Source organism: Struthio camelus, chromosome 13 (assembly GCF_040807025.1).
Source record: "Struthio camelus isolate bStrCam1 chromosome 13, bStrCam1.hap1, whole genome shotgun sequence".
Taxonomy (NCBI): Eukaryota; Metazoa; Chordata; class Aves; order Struthioniformes; family Struthionidae; genus Struthio; species Struthio camelus.
The window spans coordinates 14,881,594-14,901,387 of NC_090954.1; the positions used below are offsets into that span (position 1 = coordinate 14,881,594).

Consider the following 19,794-nt stretch of genomic DNA (forward strand, 5'->3'; position numbering starts at 1 on the left):
AAGCCTTATTAGCTTTCAACTCTGTTTCCTGCTAAGACAATGATGTCAACAAAATTATTTTTAAAAGAGGGACCAGACCTTCAGAAGCTTATTAACCATCTTCTTACTTTGACTTACCTTCAAAAGCACACTGAGACTGAACATGTGGGCACAGTGATTTATCTCAATAATTTTTGTTTCTCTTAACAGAGAAAAGGATGGTCCTCTCCGTTTTCCAGACTGGAAAAGCAATTTTAACTTTTCCTCCTCAAAAAATCGATAGTGCATAGGAATTGTAAAATGAAGGAACATTTCTGTACATCTGTGAATGGCATGAAATGCCAACTTGTAGGAAGAAAAAAAAACCATCGAGGAAGGTTTATTATTATTATTTTTATGAAAGATTTCATGTTCAAAGTCTCCAAAACAATTAGGATTGCAATCTTGCTTCACCCTTAAATTCCCACTCTGAACAGGCAGTTAGATAAATCACAGTAAGCCTGAATTTGTCACACAGCGTCTTAGTTCTGTAATGAGTCACGAGTTGTAATTGAAATAAGCTCTTATCAAAAAATTTAGATTTTGCCCTGCTTTTTAAAGCATAGATTAAACTATTTGTGAAGTTTGCTCCTCACAGAAAGCCTAATGGATGCTCTCTTCATAAAATGGTCACATCCAGAGAAAGCAAGCTTGAAAGCTTGAAGCAGACTACATACTACATACGAACACTGAAAGAACATTTCATTCTTCCACAGAAATAACCTAGTAAGAATACATTACCATTTGTATCTGCAAGGGAGAGACAAATGCCACATACAAGATTTTTCGACAGAGGTTGGAGTAAGTGCATTATTTACAAACGGCACTGTGTTATTTAGGTCATTTCATCAAGTCCTGAATAAACCTTTGTTCAGCACCGTGTGAATCGAGCAAGCCCCACATCACAGGGAAACAAGACATCGTACGTCAATAATGGTTCTGCTTTTTAAAAAAGGGAAAGAGAATGGGGAGGAAAAAAAGATTATTCTCAAATCTCACTGCAAAGTCAGACATAAAAAGCTGTAACATTATGTACAGCTGTCACCACTTTCAGGTTGGAAGCACCTATTCTAACCTATGTCCCATAAAAGATAGGAATTTCCTGCTCAAAACGGTTAACAAGTTCCTTCAGAGCTGTGAGGTAGTTTACTTACTACGAGATACATGCAGAAAACTCACTGACGAGTTGAAGGACACCTAAGCGTTGTACTTCTGTAAGGAAAACTTCCATATTTTAAGCATATGGAAGAAATACACTGAGGACAGAATGGCATTACATGCCAGGGGTTCTAGAACAGCACTACATTCTGAAGAAAAGATTTGGTATGAAACAAGCAGGCAGCTGAGTAACAATAGCTGTCCACGGACAAATTAAGGAAATTTAACCATGGTTTGAGAGTTAAGCATAGAATACCTCTTGTGTGTGTGGTCTTTCGTAATACATAAATACACAAATAATTAGGTACCTATTGCTTTATTTTACATATACACCTGCATATTCTGGATTATAGAAAAGCATATGACAAATTACTATGCCATTAGACCAAAACTCAAAAAGTGCTGCCACCTTAACCCACTGATTAGAATATTGCCTTTCCACTTGCTTTACTGCCTTCTCAAAACAATGGCTACTTATTACCAGGAACAACAGTAGACTATGTAACATGCCCTCTTGCAAGAAGGATGATGTGTGTCAGCACTGAGCATATTTTTTCTGCCCCTTAGGGAGATTTCTGTAGTTTCAAATGCAGTTTTATCATTACTTACGATCTGGTCCAACATTCTTCGAAGCACCAGGCAGAGAGTGAAAACCACAGGCAGGCAAGCAAGCTACTGTAATTGCTTTTGCTATTGTGCCTAAACCAAAACAGAACTTAGAAGAGCACTGTATATTGCTGATAGACTTGATGTCCACCAAGGATTCTGCCTCAATTGCCCACTGACCCAACCAAGACTTTAAACTGTTTTAAGCAAAGCACCTTTTTAATAAAAATAATTTTACTCCAAGGAGAATAATAAGTAACAATCTCAGATCATATACTATGCAGACCTAAGGTACAGAACTGCACTTCAGATATCCTTGCCTTGTAAATATCCTTGACTGTAAAGTGCTATATTCACCAGCTTTCCACTTAATTTACTGCATTTGAGATTATCAGATAAACTTTTAGAGCTATATGCCTTTCTCTTGGATGTCATCTTTTCATGGCAGAGATGCCCTCATAGATATTTAGTTCGCAAAACCTCTAGCAAATTAAACTGGTGCTACCTGAATACGGACCCTTTGAACAGGGCCCTTTTTGCTTCCAGTAGCCCCTGGTGATAGGTAGGGTTAGGTGCAGTAAGTACAAATGGACCACAACTCAGACTGGTTGTTAAAGGCAAAATGTTTTGGAAATTTTAAAATTGCTTGCGTTTTGTCTCTGTATCTTTATGAGCTTTATTTTCTCCATAGTCAACTGTGGAATGATTTAAAAGTGAAATTCAAGCTATGAATTTCTTTGTAGAAACCTACATTGTCTATGCTGTCCAGTGCTGATAAATAGGGATTGGATATTAATATCTTAGATTCCCGTCAAGAATTTACCTCTAGGTTGCTTCAAAGCACTAAGAAGCTTTCTATATCACTGTTTGCTGCTTTGTATAGAGCACAGTTTCCCATTTCTGTTATGAGAGCTTCCAAGATGCACACTGTCAAAAAAAGTCCACTCAGAAAAAGAAAATATGAGTAAGGACTTCCTTCTTGTCTGCCCTTAGGGTCACGGGAAAAATACACCTTGCATGTGAGCTCTGGTATGAGGGCCTAGCAGAAGTCCCCAGAGGTGGTCCGTGCTTGGTGACCAAAACCTTGCAAACTCTGGTTCCGTTGTACGCAGCCTGTCCCGACTGCGTGCACTGATGGTTAGCCAAAACTTCCTCTCTTCATACTAGCCACAAGAGTCAGTTACTTTTTCTTCAGTCCTTACTAAATCATCCTACCTACATAGTGAAGAATTTCCTATTCCTTACCAGTGTGCTTTACACCATCGAAACTGTACCTTTTTCCTTTTAAGATATACTTGAGATGAAATTACTAAGGATAAATAAAGAATGCCATACCTGACCCAAGGAATCCCGGCTACAAAACGGTGCTGATGAAATGGCCAGAGTGCATGACCACAGAGTGGGGGGCTCATTACTCTTTCTTAATGCATTTCTTTTCCCCTAAAGGGCTGTACAGGTTGAATTGCCGTAGTCCAAATTAAGACATCCAAATGTACAGATGATGCACAAGGAGGAAAAGGGGGGAACTTCGGTAATAAGGTCAACTTCTACTGATAGAGGAACATTCTTCCTGCACAAGAGCCACTCTGCAAAAAAGACTTAGCTGAAGGGACAAAGGCTTACACAATAAAATTGATAAGTGAAAAAAGGAAAAAAAAAAAAGAAAAAGAAAAGAGAAGAATCACTATTTAGATTCTAAAATCTCCAAAGGCACAAAATTGAAAAATTGTATTCAGTTTTCCAATTATTGTATAAATGTCAGAAATGACATGTTCCCACAATAGCCTCCTCTGCTGAATGCTCCCCTCCCCAGGGACTGGCAGAGTCACTCGCCTGGCATCAAGCACATCCGCCTCTAACCCAGACAAGTGTTGCGTGGTTGGCTCTGGGAACACTATCATTTGTCCCGTCTGACCTGATTATAGCTTTGATTGATGACCACAGGAGCCATCTGCAAAGTACTCAAGGCTTCAGCAAAAAGTATCTATGATTTTTTTCGGTGCCTTAGCTATACTTGTAAAGTCACCTCCAGTACAATAAGATGACTTCTGTTTCTCTTGTTGATGACACTTCAGAATATCTAGTTAGGTAACAGAGGATACTGGGCTGCACAGCCACTGGGAGCAATGATACTCTCTCTCTTCTGTTCTTTCTGACTTCTTTTGTGTTCTGGACTCTGCCCTTTCTCCTGTTCAATAAGCACGACGGCACGCTCCCCGCTTGCTAAGGCCTCAGACCACAGGGCTTTAATATATTTATTTTTATACCACATCTTTAATACACTACCAAAAAAGTTTCTGAGAATATGCTTCTACGTAGAAGCTCAATAAGTCCTTGTTTGTTGAAGAGCAACAAAGAAATGGGAAAGTATCGTTGTCAGGAGGCAGGCAGTTTCTGAATGATACCTCAGTATAACCAATGACTCGTGAGCAATATAAATATAGCTATGCCAAACATCATCGTGAAATGAGAGAAAAACGAACGGAAGTGAATTTCCATGCCTTTAGGTGTCACTGTACAATTGAAATGAACAAAGGTCCAAACGTACCAGATGAATACTGAATAGCTACATCTGAAGATATTCAGAAAATCCACACTCATTTCCCTCCTTCACGCTGGAGGATGTGCAATACGAATTTATTTATTTATTTATATAAATATGAACCAGTATTCTGTAAACTCCCTAGTATTTATTTTTGTCTTGAGTTTCCTCTAGTATCATGGTTGATTAGCTATCAAATTTAACAGTTGTAACTCTCACTTTCAAAGGAAGAGGTAGGAGAGAATGAAGAAACATAATTATTCTATGTCATCATCAGAAACTCAGCATTTCATACAACAGTGGCAGAGGTAGGTATCAGAACGAAGAGGTATTTTACTGAGTGAAGTCAGTATTCAACTGAAAAGGAAACAACTTTCTGTTGACTGCAAGTTGAGAAAGGGAAAAAAAAAATGAAAAAATGAATACACGGCAAAACTGATTTCTCTCTGATATTATAACCCCACAATTTAGTGCGTTGGGCAATAAAAAAGAAAGGGAAAAGTAAAACCGCTCAGATCAGACCTCTCTGGGAAAAGATGGCCTACAGATGAAGAAATATCAGAAGAAAAGAAATATTCAGAATGTTTCTGCCCTGTAAGGCTGAGGAAAGCAAAGAATGATCACAGAGATGTAGCTACCTATCTGTCAAAAAACAGGATTTCAGTTCACAAAATTTATACTTTTTGAACGAATGGGCCATATTCCTCTTTTACACTTTCAGCATCTAATGTCACTAACACTACTTCAAGTCGATACTACAAAAATGCTGTCCCTTCTATCTCTTAATTGATGATACCATCTCTCTCTGTTCATATTTTACCTTTACCGTACAACTGTTTGTTACCATAATTTCTAATTTGCAAATTCATATAGATTTATTCAAATCTAGATTAATAAAAATTAACCTAGATTTGATGATGGCCACAAACTTCAGTGGACACAATGACATATGAAAAAAGGGATACAGGCAACTAGCAAGAAGCCTATCACTCTGGCATCAATAACAGGAGGGCAGGAAGGAATGAGAAAAGAGAGAAGGAATGGCAGGAGACTAGGACAAAATTTACCAAGGCTTAAATAATACACACAGATCCGGTCAGCTAATAACTCCTTTTTTTAAAGCAAAGTATACGTAAATTAGACTTCATTGAAACATTTGATATGCTACCATCTTAAAAGCTGACCATTAGTAAAGCTGTATAAAAATGCAGGAAATTATATTGCATTGAAAGAATAGATCACACTCAAAATAGGGGATGATTATAAGCAAAGCTCCTCACACTCTTTCTTGGTATTAGTATTCTTCTTTAATATTTGTGTGCTAATGAAATTTCTAATGAAACAAAATCTGCAGGCGTCAGTAAGACAGAACAATCAGAACAAATATAGCAAGACCTGGATAACCTTGAGGACTGTAGCAATATTAAGGATACTGATTTAGTGTGAACAGTATTATAGAATGCTAAGTCATGTTCTCTTAGGACCAGGCAAAAAAATATTATAAAAAGTTAGAGCCCAGCTAGAGCTGCAGAACAAGTGAGGAAAGGAAAGACCTTACTGCATACTGGTCCAGCAAAGGCAATGATCTGTGAAGGTTATACAGTTGTGGAGAAAGGCAAAGGTGGCTCTAGGATCATGTCCAGGAGAAAGGGCAGGATTAATTTCCTAGCATAACAGAGATTTAATCTGAGATACTCTTTATGGTACCAGTCACTCCTGATGAAGAATGACAAATTCAAACTGTAGCAACTGCAGAAACTAGTATTAGCATGTTAAGAGAAACGGAGAATTAGCTCTTATGAGAAAGCTAAAAGGGACTGGCACATTTAGTTTAATGAAGTGAAACCTATGAGAAAATATGATTACTTTCCTTAAATATATTATGAAGGTCACAGCAGGGCTGGAGAAGACAAACTCAGAAACATTGTTGGAACAAGGAATGAGTATAATTTCATGCCTTCTTGGCCATGAAAACACTTGAGATGGAATTCAGAAACCTTTTTCTAACCATCACAAGAAAACAGGTCTGAAACAGGTATCCAATAGAATCGGCAAGGCAACAAACCAAGCTAATCTTTCACTTGGAGCTTAACTAGTTCACAGAAGTGATAAGACTTGAATTCCTGCACCAAATGACTCAAGAGGTCATTTTCAGGCTTATTTACTTTACCCATCTAAGAAGTTCATACGAAGTGGAAAAATAATTTCAAGAGAAGATCTCAGTACCTTGTTTTCCAGGACTGTTGCTTGCAAGGTAAGGGACCTGGGTTCAAACTTGTACTCCAGATCGGACGAAAGCGGGATTTCAACCCACAGGTCTCCCATTCCAAGTATAAATCAAGAGCACACGCTCTCCTTGAAAAACAGGGGTATATTTCATTTAATTTTCTGTTCTGCACAAAGACTGACCTGGGAGGTATTTTCTGGTAATACTTCCCAGAGTGGGTTCTACAGTCATGACAGGAAGGGGAGTTGCTCGCTTGTGAATCCCAAGGGAGATGGAGGCATCTCAGCAATTCACAGGACAGGGGGGATTACGCACATTCCTGGAGCTGAAAGGGAGGGAACCTTACTTGTGTACGCCCGAAGATTCATCGACAATCTCTTCCTGGGAGTTTCTACAAAAATTCAGCCTCTACAATATAAATAACAACAGTTTAAGGTCTAATCTAATAGAAGTTGTGCTTGTTTGGTATAGTATTCCCCTTACACACAGACATTGAACCAAGTAAATGAAAGAAAAAGCGTACCACCCTGCTGATATTGCGCACATGCTACATTTGCACAGAGAGTAAGACTGTGCTGACTGTGTTTAAACCTGTGTTGACTCTGTTTAAACAATTTTGGAAATAGGCAGCTTTCACCGAAAGCCTTACAGCTTTCCCAGCTTCCCCAATTTCCTGCCTTACAAGCATAGTTGTAAAAAAGAAAAATTCCAGGTCCTCGCTACACTAATGATTCGAAGATGCTGACATAGGAAGCCTAAGCCCCATTCTCAGTTTAAAACAAACAAACAAACAAAAAACTCTCTAGACCTCAACACAATTATGCCAGTACAGAATACTTCTCTCATACTAGCAGCACAATAGGTTGACTTTAAAAGACTGCAGTTATGAAATCCTGAATCAAATTCAATCAATATGAATTCTGTAGTCAACTGCGATAAAATGAAGATTTTACATTTATCTTTTTTTCAAAGAGTAAAGTCCATAATCACATTTGCTGTTTATGTATTTCAGCACAGAGCAAGGAATGAACTTTAATGATAAAGACTCCATTTGCTTACTTTATGCATGTGAATTATTTCAGTCAGAAGTGTCACAAATGTAATTCGGGGAGGGATTTTAGCATACATTTAAATTACACTAAAATGAATGGAATTGAAAACAAGTTTAAAGTATATACTTAAACGCTTTCTAGAATAGGAGAAAGATGCTCAGCTGAACCACATTGCTGTTAGACTGCAGTAAAAGCTACCATCACTTTGAACTCCAGGGTGCACATAGTTCATTCGTAATTTCTTTTTAAACACATAAGTTTTTAAAAATACACATACTTCTGTGTGTACCTTAAAATACGCCATTAATTTTCATCTTGCTTGCCATATTGGACTTAATAACATTCCCCAGCTGAGTTATCTACAGCTCTTCTGAAAAAGGAAACGTACCTTGAAAGTGCTGACACAGTCTTAATTAGAGTGCCAAGTAAGGCATGCATGCAATATTGTCTTTATAAAAATGATCATAAATTGTTTTTTCTCTGCTGTACATAGAATTCCCTAAAGAGTTTTCAGAGAAAAGAGATACGAAATTTTAGTTCACAGCACAAATTTTATCTATAGGGAAAGCTTGGTAGAGAGACCAGCTACTAAATCAGCCTACAGAATAGGCTGCATTTCATGAGCATTGAAAGTTTAACTATAGAACAGGGGATATGGGGGGGCGGGGAGGAAACCTGCTAAACATCTACTCCACAGACAAATCTAACCCTTGTCATCATTTAAAAATGGAAACAAGCAGCTACACAGTTCAGCAGTAGAGGAGGATAAAGAACCGATAATAATCCTCATGCTCGTCACATGAACTCCAACCAGGCATTTGAATGAGACTTTTAAAGCTGAAAATTGTCCATCAAAATACAAAATAACTTTTGCTAATCCTTGTGCCACAAATTACTAATCCATCTGGAAAGCTATTTTTTTACATGTGTTTACAAGGATCTAAATGTCATCAGACAAAGACAACTAGGTTAGTAGCATGTTAAAAAAAAAAACACACACATAAAAAAAGAAATACGGAAATAAAGTCTGAAGCAGTTGACCACAGAATAAGTAGGATTTGCAGAAGTACTTACAGCTCTCAATCTCCAGCGTGCAGTTCTGCTCATCCAGCGGGTATCTCCGTAGGTCCATCATACAAGCAGCTGTTGTCGTAATTCTAGGAAGGAAACACAAGAGCTTGTTAATATGTCTCATTCCAATCTTTCTTTGATTGCAAACGGTTGAAAGAACAGAATATTTTTCTACAGAACTGACACACTTGGCTATTTTTATTGAAATACTCTATATGCTACTTATTGTAATTAATGCTGTTCTAAGAAAGGTATGCCAGACTAGTAGGCAAGCAGCCAGTTTTCCCTTTACACACCATTATCAGAGTACTTATAAGCTTAACAATTGTTAACCAGTTTATCCTGACAATATCGCTGCCAACAATTAAGATAGCAATAATTCCTCCATTTTATACTGTAGGAGTTCAAGCCAAAAGGTAAGGCTCACAGAAAGGTGGCAGAGGAAATCTAGAGAGGAATAAACACACCTCCTTCACATCCTGGGTTAATACCCTAATCCCTTCATATGAAGCTTAATTCTTCTTCCTTCTGTTCAATAGCACTTTGTAAATAAAGGATTATTTTTGAAATACATTAGCAAGCAAACGTCTTCAGGACTGTTTTCTCAAAATGACCATATTTGCACCTCCAGATTACGTGAAACGTACTAACATTAACGTGTGTCAAGTGTGCCTTTTACATGTTGAGAGAAACATCTGTGCCATCAATAAATCTTTTGCTGATAGACTTCACGGAGGACTAGCCCTGAGCTGGGTAGTAACCAAAGCACAACACTCAGCAGAATTTCGTTAACTCTGTTCCTATCAAGTCTTTCTCATGTGTAGGCAAAAATCAATTCTTAATCTTCTTTTCTTTCCTGAGAGCGTACAATGTCTTACATAACTGTAGTGCTTCATAAAAACATTACAATTTGGAACCTGCGAACAAGCAATTGGTGTAGTCTACGCATCCTCGACGGAGGGACACGTGTGGATTCAGTGCCTGAGCTGGCAGGTTTGTAGCCTTTCGTCTCTCCCCCTGGACCTCACGGAAGCCTTCCCCCCGCCAAACAGTGCTACTCGCATAGTCTCATCACAGAAACAAGGATTTTCTCCACTCGTTTATTACACCCGCCTGTTAAGTACAGCCAACTGGCCGACGGAGTGGAGGGAATCAGCTTCCGCATCAGCAAAAAAGGTTCAGTATCGCAAAACAGCCGGGTGTACCCGCTTTCTTCTGGGCGAAGGCTGGCCCAGTAACTCAGCCCCAACCACGAAACTCGACAGGGCACCCGGTCGGACAGACGGACCGCCACATCACATGCAGCCTGGTGGGAGTATGACTACATAGCTGTGAATTTCAGGGGATCCACCAGTGACTGGGTGACCCACACAGTTTTCCTCCCAAAACCCATCCCTCTGTTTGACAGCTATAGTAGGCCTTTCATAGTAGATATTTAGACTGTTTAATAACCGTTAAGTAACTTACTTTACACTCTTCTTGAATCTGACGAGAGAGCACCAACTCTTTCACTGATGGACCTTATTTTTCCTCCTTAAATACCTAATAATAATTTATTAGAAGGAGAAAACTGCAACTTCTTGAGAGAGGCTCAAAATTTGCTCAGAGTTGATTTTAGTAATCCTTTCCAGAAGGCACTTACAAACTTTTCAAAAACTTTCAGCTTTTTCATTAGTATCCTTAACTGTCCTATCCAACATTCCTACCATTTCCCAAAAAATCCCTGTGAATTTTTCCTCAGTGTAAAGAAGGGAAAAGTGGAGGCATGCTGTTCCTATGAACACTTAAGTCCTACCTCTTTTGTGTAAATCTAGACAAGATCTCTTAATTCTACATTTTGACAAATCAAATCAATTGGGCTCTCAGAGAATTTGGTAACAAAGGAACAGCTTTTGGCGCTAAGTTCCTGCTTCACTCACTACATAGCTATTCATAATATTGCTTTTGAAAATATTTGTCTTTTTTTTTTTTTCCTCCAATAAGTGTGTATCACCTCAAATTCTTCAAATGCTGCATAATCCTGATTCAAATGCCAGGAAAGGAAGCCAAAATAAAATAGATCTTCCTGGAGTAGACAAAAGCAGGAGAAATGAACCCTTTGGCTCCCCTGAATGGAAATCTTCCAACATTAACTGCAGTAAACTGCTCAAGAACATACCTTTGTGTTGATGGTAAATGTAAATGGAGCAGGTAGCAGCACCTAGTGTTAAAAAATCTCCTGCGTTTCATACTTGCTTCCTTTTTCGATAATTTTGAAGGACAATCTTGTCAGGTGCCAATGTAAGACTGATCATTTTGGAGAAAACTTCAACAAAAACATTTTGTTTTCAAGAGGAAGACAGAAAAAAGTTACTGCCCATATTCTTAAAAAATAATATCCTCAGCATTTCTATATGTGTAAATAAAAGCCATACGGTTTAGAAGAATTTCAGAAAGGTGCTTGTTGTTCATGAAGGAAAAAGGTGAGCATAAATTCAGCCAAGATCTAAACGCACAAAAGAATCACAGCAAATAGAAACTTGGTTGGTTACTAAGTTTTCTGATAACTTTCTCTGCACCTAATACATTCTTCCTACTAGAGTCCACCAGACCAGAGTCTTCTCCATGAAGACAAAACCACGCTTGTGCTATTCTCAGGAAAGGGTCTCATCACACTGATGCTGAAGCTGCGTTAGCTGAGCAGTCTCAATCCCGACACATCTCGAGTAGGATCTTCTTCGGTGTAGCAAACACTACATGAGGGGTCAAAGGCTGCAACTAGGATAAAAGCTCTGTAGGGCACATCATCAAATCCTTAAAAGACGCAGTGCCTTGCCTCAGCAGAAAGTAAAGAATAAAACAGTAAAAAAGCACAAACAAAAAAATCCAAAAAACTACAGCAACAAAAAGCAATTGGTAGAGCAGAGATTTAATCAAACCAAAACAGTAGGTCTGAATAATGTATTTAATTTAATTAGCTTGTTCATTCTTATCCATAATGCAAATCTATTGGAATAAAATAAGAAATCTGTCCTCTCCTCTCTTCATACCTCTCTCATATTGTTATCTGACTTTTCTCACCTTTGGGAAAGTAGAAATAATTCTCTCTCTCAGCTTCAAAATTATGTAAACAACAAAACTACCTTTTGGTAATTTTTTATGGCATGAAATGCATGGGGAATAGCTAAAAGAAATTACTAATGCAAGAGCATGCAAGGATTACCACCTTTCAATACTCTAAAATTCAAGACACATGACCTATGTCTTTTTAGACAGAGGAAGAAACACCAGTTCCCTACAGCTGCTAGGAATACTTGAAGCAGGCATATAACTTTGCTCTGGGGAAGAGACTATTTCAATTTTCGTAAGAGGATTAAAAATATTTTTAAACAGTCTGGACCAGTGCAAAAAATATAAAATGGTATGTGGCATAATATAACCTTGAAAACAAACAACAAAAATGAAAGCTCTTAAAAAACAACACTGTGACTCAATGCATTACAGTCATTAGAGATAATAACTGAATACAGTGCTCTCAAAGAAACACTGATGAGATGAAACACATTACAGAATTGTCTAAGACACTAATTTTTTACTTCCTTTCCATGAAACAGAAACCTTGTGATATTTCAATTTATGACTCTTAACAATGCAAATAAGTCTTTGGCATCCTACTTTACGATATATATTTTGGATGTAGACTGATTATGCAGTGCCGAGGAGGGGAGATGCCTGAAGCAAAGCTACACTAAACAGACTAAATAAAGTATTACGAAGAAGCCCCAAAGAAAACTTGATGTGTCAAAACAAGCATAGTTACACTGCAAACAAATATGCCCCCCAAGTAACCTTCAGGGAGAGTAATATTTGCTGGCAACAATTCAAAATAATTCAGATAACTTATTTTTGAGGACAAGGAGGTTCCATAATACAAACAAGATTTAGAAACTGGCACTGCTCCTTTCTCACACCAAAGCATGAGAAAGCTTTGTAAAACACTACCAAACTATAACTGATACAGAAGATAATACCCATCGCAGATAATATTGCAGTAGTACTAATGCTTCTTATTTTCCAGTACTACTTAGGGCACACTTTTTAACAAACCAGTGATTTTGCTCTTCCTAAAAAGTCCACTGGGATTTGGGGAGAAAAAAAAAAAAATTCGGTCTTAAATAGTTGTGACATCCCCAGTGTAGAAAGTACAGCCTTGACGGCCCGGAGAGCAATGGTAACGACCCGTGGAGACAGCGCTCAACTCCCCTCCGCGCTGCACCAGCTCAGCACAGCTACGGGGCAGAAGCAGCAACAGAAACTTGTCTTCGCCCTGGAAGGAAGTGGCTCTGACTGATTACGATGAGTAAGAAGATGGCAATCCAGACGCTGTGTGGTAGTGCATGAGCTACATCACGCTCTCCTAGCGTGAGCCCTGGCAGATCGTGCTCCTGCTGAGTCAAGCACAGAGCTGAAGCCGAGAAAAACGCACAGACTAATTCTCTCCTCAGACATATGCACGCGTCCTGTCGAAGGCAACGCGCGATTCTGCTTCAGATTTGCGTATCTGGTGGCACAATCTGACCCTCCGTTATCAACCCTGGGATCAAACCAAAGAACTTCCCAAGCAAATTATGTCTGTAACTGGCCGTAACTCTCTATCGCAGCCTGCATCAGCAGCACAGCGACCGGGAGTCACTAGCTGTCTTTCCTCTGAATTAGTTACAGAAACCATGTAGCTATACCCACTGTTCACCTCCGCTTCTTGGAAACGCTCCTGCTGTGCGACAGTTGGAAAACCTCAGCGGCGGCAGCAGACCCAGTTCAAATGCACAAAAGTCCAGGAACAAAACTGTATTGTAATAAAACGCTCTCATAAACAATAATACTGGTTTTAGAGAGATGTGGTCAAGGTTGTTAGACCATCAGATCTACTTTCAACTTAAAATACATGCACTGCTAGTTTTAGAGTTCACCGAATTTTTTGCTTCTCTTAATTCAAATAGAACGCAAAGTTCCCTCATCTGATTATGGGTTAAGAGATGGCTTTACCAAAGAATAAACAATAGTGACATTTCCACAAGTCTGTTGTTAAAGCTAACATTCAGCTTCTGGCTGCCATGATCTTTCAACTGCAAACTGCATGCAGCTTCTCAGTGTAGTTTTATGGACAAAAACAAACAAACCAAAAAAACCAAATCCAGCAATTTTATCATTGTCTCACTTTGAGATGAAATTATATTCTCAAGGCTATAGAAAATCTGCCTAAGCACCAACTTAGCTCTTTTATTACTCCTTTTGGGACTGGCTAACTAAAGACATTTAAATATTTAGCCGTTGTTTCTGTTCTGCCCAGCCCTTACACGCTGAGGCGCTCTGTGGAAGCACTGACTGTATTTGTGAAAGCTAGAAGGCTTGACCACATAACGAATTAAGGATATGACTGGACGGATACGATACTAAAGCATTTTCTAGATGCAAACAAGATAGGAAATAAGTTTTGCAGCTGATAAAATTTAGGGAGTCGGAACATACATGGAAACTTTGACCTCATTAAGTTTTGTTGTTGTTTATCCAACTGATAAAAGCAGCGTATACAATTTTTTGAGAGGAAACTGGAACGTGAGTCTGTGATCTTTCTTTCTTGGGAAGAAGTTCTGCATTTCTCTGCTGAAAGATAGCCTGTTGTGCCATCTGCATGCCAGCTGGAAAGTCACGGAAAACTGGGGAATTTGGTTGTTATTTCACACTAAAGGAACTCTGATTCAGATTTTGCTGCAGAATCCTATGCAGTGATGCCCATTTATCTGCTGTCTCTCTCTTTCCCCACACAGCTCTCTAAACTCTTCTGGATTTATTTAGGTAGTATTGCCCATTATCTTCTCATTGACAGTTCAACATTCAGCCACCACATTATGTTGATAATTTAAAATCCTGCAAAAAGCACACATCACTCTACAGCAAAATCTTCCAGTACAATAACCTCAGCTTTGGACTGAAGTCATTCAGACCTCTCTCTGAATTCCTACACACTCCTCTAGACAATAACACCCATGTAAAAGAATGAAACAACTATGACAACTATGCTGGAAAAACGAGGAGGAGCGCTTCAGAATTTTAATATTTTATCGCTAGGAAATGTATCTTTATCTTTGTCTTTCAGAATTCACTTCACTTCTCCCTTTCAAAAAAAAAAAACAAACAAAAAAAGGTAAAAACTTAAAAGCAGAACAATGAAACAATATGAGCATGATGGCAGAACGACTCCATGTGCAACAAACAGCCTTAGAATAGAGCCAGAACATCTCCTCCGCTAACAAGGAATTCATGGTCCTTTTGCCTTATGACCAACACCAGAAAACTAAGATTTTCAAATATTTTGCAAAATATGTTTCTACTCTGGTTGGAAAGATGACATGTAGAGTAATCTTCAGATTAGAGTTCACTCAGATAAAGTAACGTTAGCACTGAAATAAAGAATGCATTTCAGCTTCTGACTCTTAAAATTTTATACTGCTACCACCCAAGACATGTTTCATACTTTTAATAACTCAGATATAAAAAAAAAAAAAAAAAGTCTTCAGAACAAGTTGTGCCCTCTTCAACAGGAAAAAAGTTTATTGCCAATAAACTTCCAAGAGAAAATTGTTTAATGTAATGGGTTTCAGAACATACGAATCACCTTCCTCACCTTTTACATGGCTTTTTTTGTCCTACAAATTCAAGTTCTTTATAAATACAACATTAAAATTGATTGCAATCTCTTCTGATATTACATTAAATTTAATACAGACTCTCTTGTACTACAGAGGAGAGCTAGAGCTGTCTAAGGAGCCACACAGAACTGGTCCCTAATTCTTGGTGCCTGAAATAACTGGTGCTTAGTTCTAGTGAATGTTTTGGATTATATACATATCTCCATTGACATTTTTCTTCCAAGATGATAAAAATACATGCTCAATTAAATAATTGAAGGGTTAGGGAAAAAATGGGAATATGGAATATGTACTACCTCAATGCACAGGTTCTGTAGTTAATGATGGTGCTAGAAATGTAGAAGTAAGAAAAGTACACATTATTATAGTTAAAATAGGTTAAAGTCTTTAGCCTGTAACAACTTCAGTGGCACTACTGCTGCTATAATGTGACAGTTGTCTATGGGAGAGCCCTGCCTCGCTCCCCTCAGGAAATACACATTTACTACATGTGAACGTTTAAATCGCGGGGTGCTTAGAAAGCAGTACAACCCTCTCCTCCCCACCCCCAAAAGCCCTGCAGAACCCACCCTCCAACACAGCTGCTGCCGGCGGGTCCCAGCTGCTCGGGGAAGCCGCCTCCGAGGCGGATGTCAGCGGTAGCTGCACAACCTGCTGCTCCTGCACCTTCCTGCAGGCGAAGGACTTGTGCTCTGGGCGATGAGCTCACACGGAAACTGCATTCACCGAGTCTACCCTGTCTTAGTCTATACTTGCTTTGACAGACTCAGTCCTGCAAAACCCTTTCGGCTCACAAAACGCCACCAGGAAGGTAACCGATTACTTGCCTATTCAGGCAGATGTCTGAGAGGATGATCTGACAACGAGGTATTTTCTGTGTTCTGGAAAAAGGAAGTTTCACCTGAGTTAAAAACTAATGTGAAAGTCAAAACAACCTTGGGTAGAAAAGGCACATTCAGCTTTACGACTGCAGCTTATTTAGTAATTCTTACAGAAGAACTAAGATAAGAGCCTAAAGCTCCCATTCCTCTGGCTTTTGTGAGTCTTTTCCAGAAGGTTCATTTTCCAGAAGAAAATGTCAATAGAAATAATTACATTTAAGTGTATTCCTCATAAGCAGAATTACTCTCAGATCCAACAGGGGGGAAAGGGGATTGGGGAGGAACAGTAAGAAACTCTCTAGCACAGACCTGGAATTACCACATTTTTTTCAAGAACCTTTACAACACAGCAAGAACCCCCAAAATCCTAACCCTAAAAATTCCAAGGCACAAGTAAAATGAACTCTCCCTGTCTTTAAGTGAAAGTCATGCTTTAAAAGTAATCAAGCAAGCCGACAGTCAACAGCCAGAATTAAGGCAAAATTTGTAAAGTAGAGCAGAACAAGAGACATACTCTGTTAGTTGCTGCATCAGTTACGACTAGAATTTCTAGGCACGTCGACTGGAAAGGCAGAGCTGCACTGCCTCCCTATGTGATCGTAGGGCTTCATTTAACCCTGCACTTTCTATGCTTTTTCCCCATTAAACAACCTACAAAGCATGGTTAGTATTAAACAAACAGCCTCACAAACATACCACTTCTTTCCTCTTCACCCTGATCTAACTTAGCCATAGCTAGGAAGGAAGGATTTAATCACTTTCTCTTCATTCATTCTTTTCCTTTCTCTCTATAAGCAACCTGACATTCCCCAAAACATATCAGTAGCTTTTTTTAGTAGTATAAAGCACCTGGGGCAAATGACTACAGACAACTTGCCTACCATGAAACAGAACAGGAAAAAAAAAAGAAAATTCCTCTGAGCTGCTCTGTAACCTTGGCATAGCAGGCTAGCGTTGGCCTATCTGAGTAACCACTATTGTCTAACACATTTCTAGTGTTATAAAATATATACTTTTTTATTATATATATGTAATATATACATATAAAAGATATATTTATATAAACTTTCCACATAGTAACACTTAAGGCTGCCTCAGTCTATGCCAGAACCAAATCAGAAGACTTTTTCTCCTCTCCTTTTGATGATGACAAAGGATGGTCCGTCCATTTCCCTTCTTCCTGAATAGGTCCAAAGAACAAAGCGCCGTTCACCAGATACTCAGTTTTGGCAAACAGAGCACGCCAAGCAGGCCCCAAGCATGACAGAGCTACAGATGTCAGGTGTCTCCCTGCGCAGCCCCATCCCCTGCAGCACGGTCACCGCACCGACTGCGGCCGTGCGGCGGTCTGCGCGCCTTCGAGGGCTCTTGCTGGAGGTAGCTACTCACCGCTGGCAACACACCCAGCTTCCCTTCTCTGCCACGGAGAGGCCATCCCACTATCAAAAGGTTCTGTAAAACCAGAAATAAAATCCTTTCTGCTGAAGGCACAGGCATCCCCGTGGCTGAGCGCGCCGGACAGATGGCTTCACGTCCGCGTAGCTCAACTCGCCGCCGTCCCCACCTTCGCTCGCCCCTATATTTCTTCTGAACTTAACAGAGTGCCCCAAGCCAAAGTGGGACCCAGCCACCGCCCCGCTATCGCACGGCTACTGAACAGGCTACTTAAACCTGCTGTAAGCATTCAGTAAAATAAACCAAACGTTGTTGGAATTGATTATTGTCACCAGATCAGTATCTCTGCTTTGCAAATAAACATTTCAGCTTGGCTCTGGTATTTAGGGAATAGCAGGAGACAAATATCCAGAAACATAATTCCACCTTCCTGACATCTTTTTAAATATCAACTATCAATAATAACAAAGCAAGAATACAAACGAATAACTTGGATCTTAAAAGTTTCAAAGCATCTGAAATATTGCCCTCATACTTTATGCCTCTACTTTAACGCCACCATTGTTCAGACACAGCACATTGCCATTAAGGTATCATTTCAATTTTAACTGTATTGAATGACCATTACTTGTAGCTAGTTGGTAATGTTTCACCTCCATGTGGGAATAAACTATTCATTTCTTTTCTTTCCATGACAGATTTTGCAGTGCTAAGGTATTCAGCTACTGATAAAATAAAAAGTAAAAGGCTATTGCATTTCAGTTAGGTTGAGATTGCCCTTATTCACATTCATCTTGTATCAGTAATGCCAATGTATGCAATATTAATTGCAAGCATGTCTGAGTACTCTCATTTCATTATACGATTAGTATCTCTAGGGGGCACATATCCAGATTTAAAAAAAAAAAAGGTGCACCTGTAATCATAATCCTACTTTTTTTTTTTTAATTTTTCTCCTTTTGTTTGTAAAGCTTCATGATCTGTGCAATGGGGCTAGTATTTTCAAAACCACATCTTGCAGGACCCAAATTGTACCCAAAGTCAAGGGAAAACGGGTACCTAATTCCTTTAGTACTTTTGGGAAGTACCTACCCTGCTACATACAGTGGGTCTCAAATATATTAAAAAAAAGATATCAAAAATATAAAAGCATGATTTAAAAAGATGAAAACAAAATACCTTGGAAACATTTGGAATTCAAGTTCACAACTGAGCGGCCATTTCAAAAACACCGCTGCTTTCATTTTGGGTTCATATTCCTCATGTAGTTAGCCAAGCAACATAGAAGTATGTAAGTATATAATTAATATTATATGCATATAAATATAAATACATACACACACATATTCCCCTGCCCCCACCTCTGTTTTGCAGTCAAATACCATTTTAAATCCCTGCCAATGAGACTAACAAGCATTGGGTTTCAGTGCTTTACAATTACTACTTAGGATTTAGTTTGTTATCTGTGATCATACACAAATCTTCATCATCAAGAACTCATAAACTGTACTTCACTGCGGGACCATCTAAGTCAATTTACAGATTTAGCAGAGCAAACAAGAGTTGATCGAAATTAATACTTGTTACTGATCTATATAGTTTCTTTTCTAGAAATCTATTTTTTTCCATTATTTATATCCACTTTACTTGCACTGTTTGACTTACTATATTCCTGGCAACTTTTAACAATAAATCTATCATGTTATTTTATTTCCAGTTGTTAAAGTTTATATATATACACACACACCAAAAATCCTGTCACACGCCTTGAAAAAAGTAATACAGATAGTTGGACCGAATTTTTCTTTTTCAAAAGCTCTGATGCGAGCGCACCATACAAAATCACAGGCCAGGTCCTCAGCCAGTGTTCAAAACCTTGTTACCGCACACGCTTAGCACGGAGCACAGCAGTACTGAAAGCCAATTTCAAGCCATTAAGAGCGCTACAACTGACAACAGGTTCCAGTTCGCAACCTGGAACGTCTAGTAGCGTTACAAGGGGCACGGTGAAATTTCAGCAACGTCCTCGGGGCAGGATCTCCCGCTACTTTCTGGGGTATTGTCACGTCCAGAGACGAGTCCATCCTTGAACAGTTTTGAGTTTATCAATCTGAGTCTCTGCATGAGCAAGTCCTTTCTGAAGGACAGGCAGAAT

The 19,794-nt window shown here is 38.9% G+C and overlaps 1 protein-coding gene across 2 annotated transcripts in view; it reads right to left on the reverse strand.

The window, feature by feature from the left end:
* GABRB2 (gamma-aminobutyric acid type A receptor subunit beta2) overlaps positions 1–19,794 on the reverse strand; it is a 179,180-nt gene that overhangs the window by 71,762 nt on the left and 87,624 nt on the right. For both annotated transcript variants that reach the window (XM_068959609.1, XM_068959610.1), the window contains exon 6: positions 8,678–8,760. In XM_068959609.1, coding sequence (XP_068815710.1) covers positions 8,678–8,760 — 83 coding nt within the window. The remainder of the gene's footprint in view (positions 1–8,677; positions 8,761–19,794) is intronic.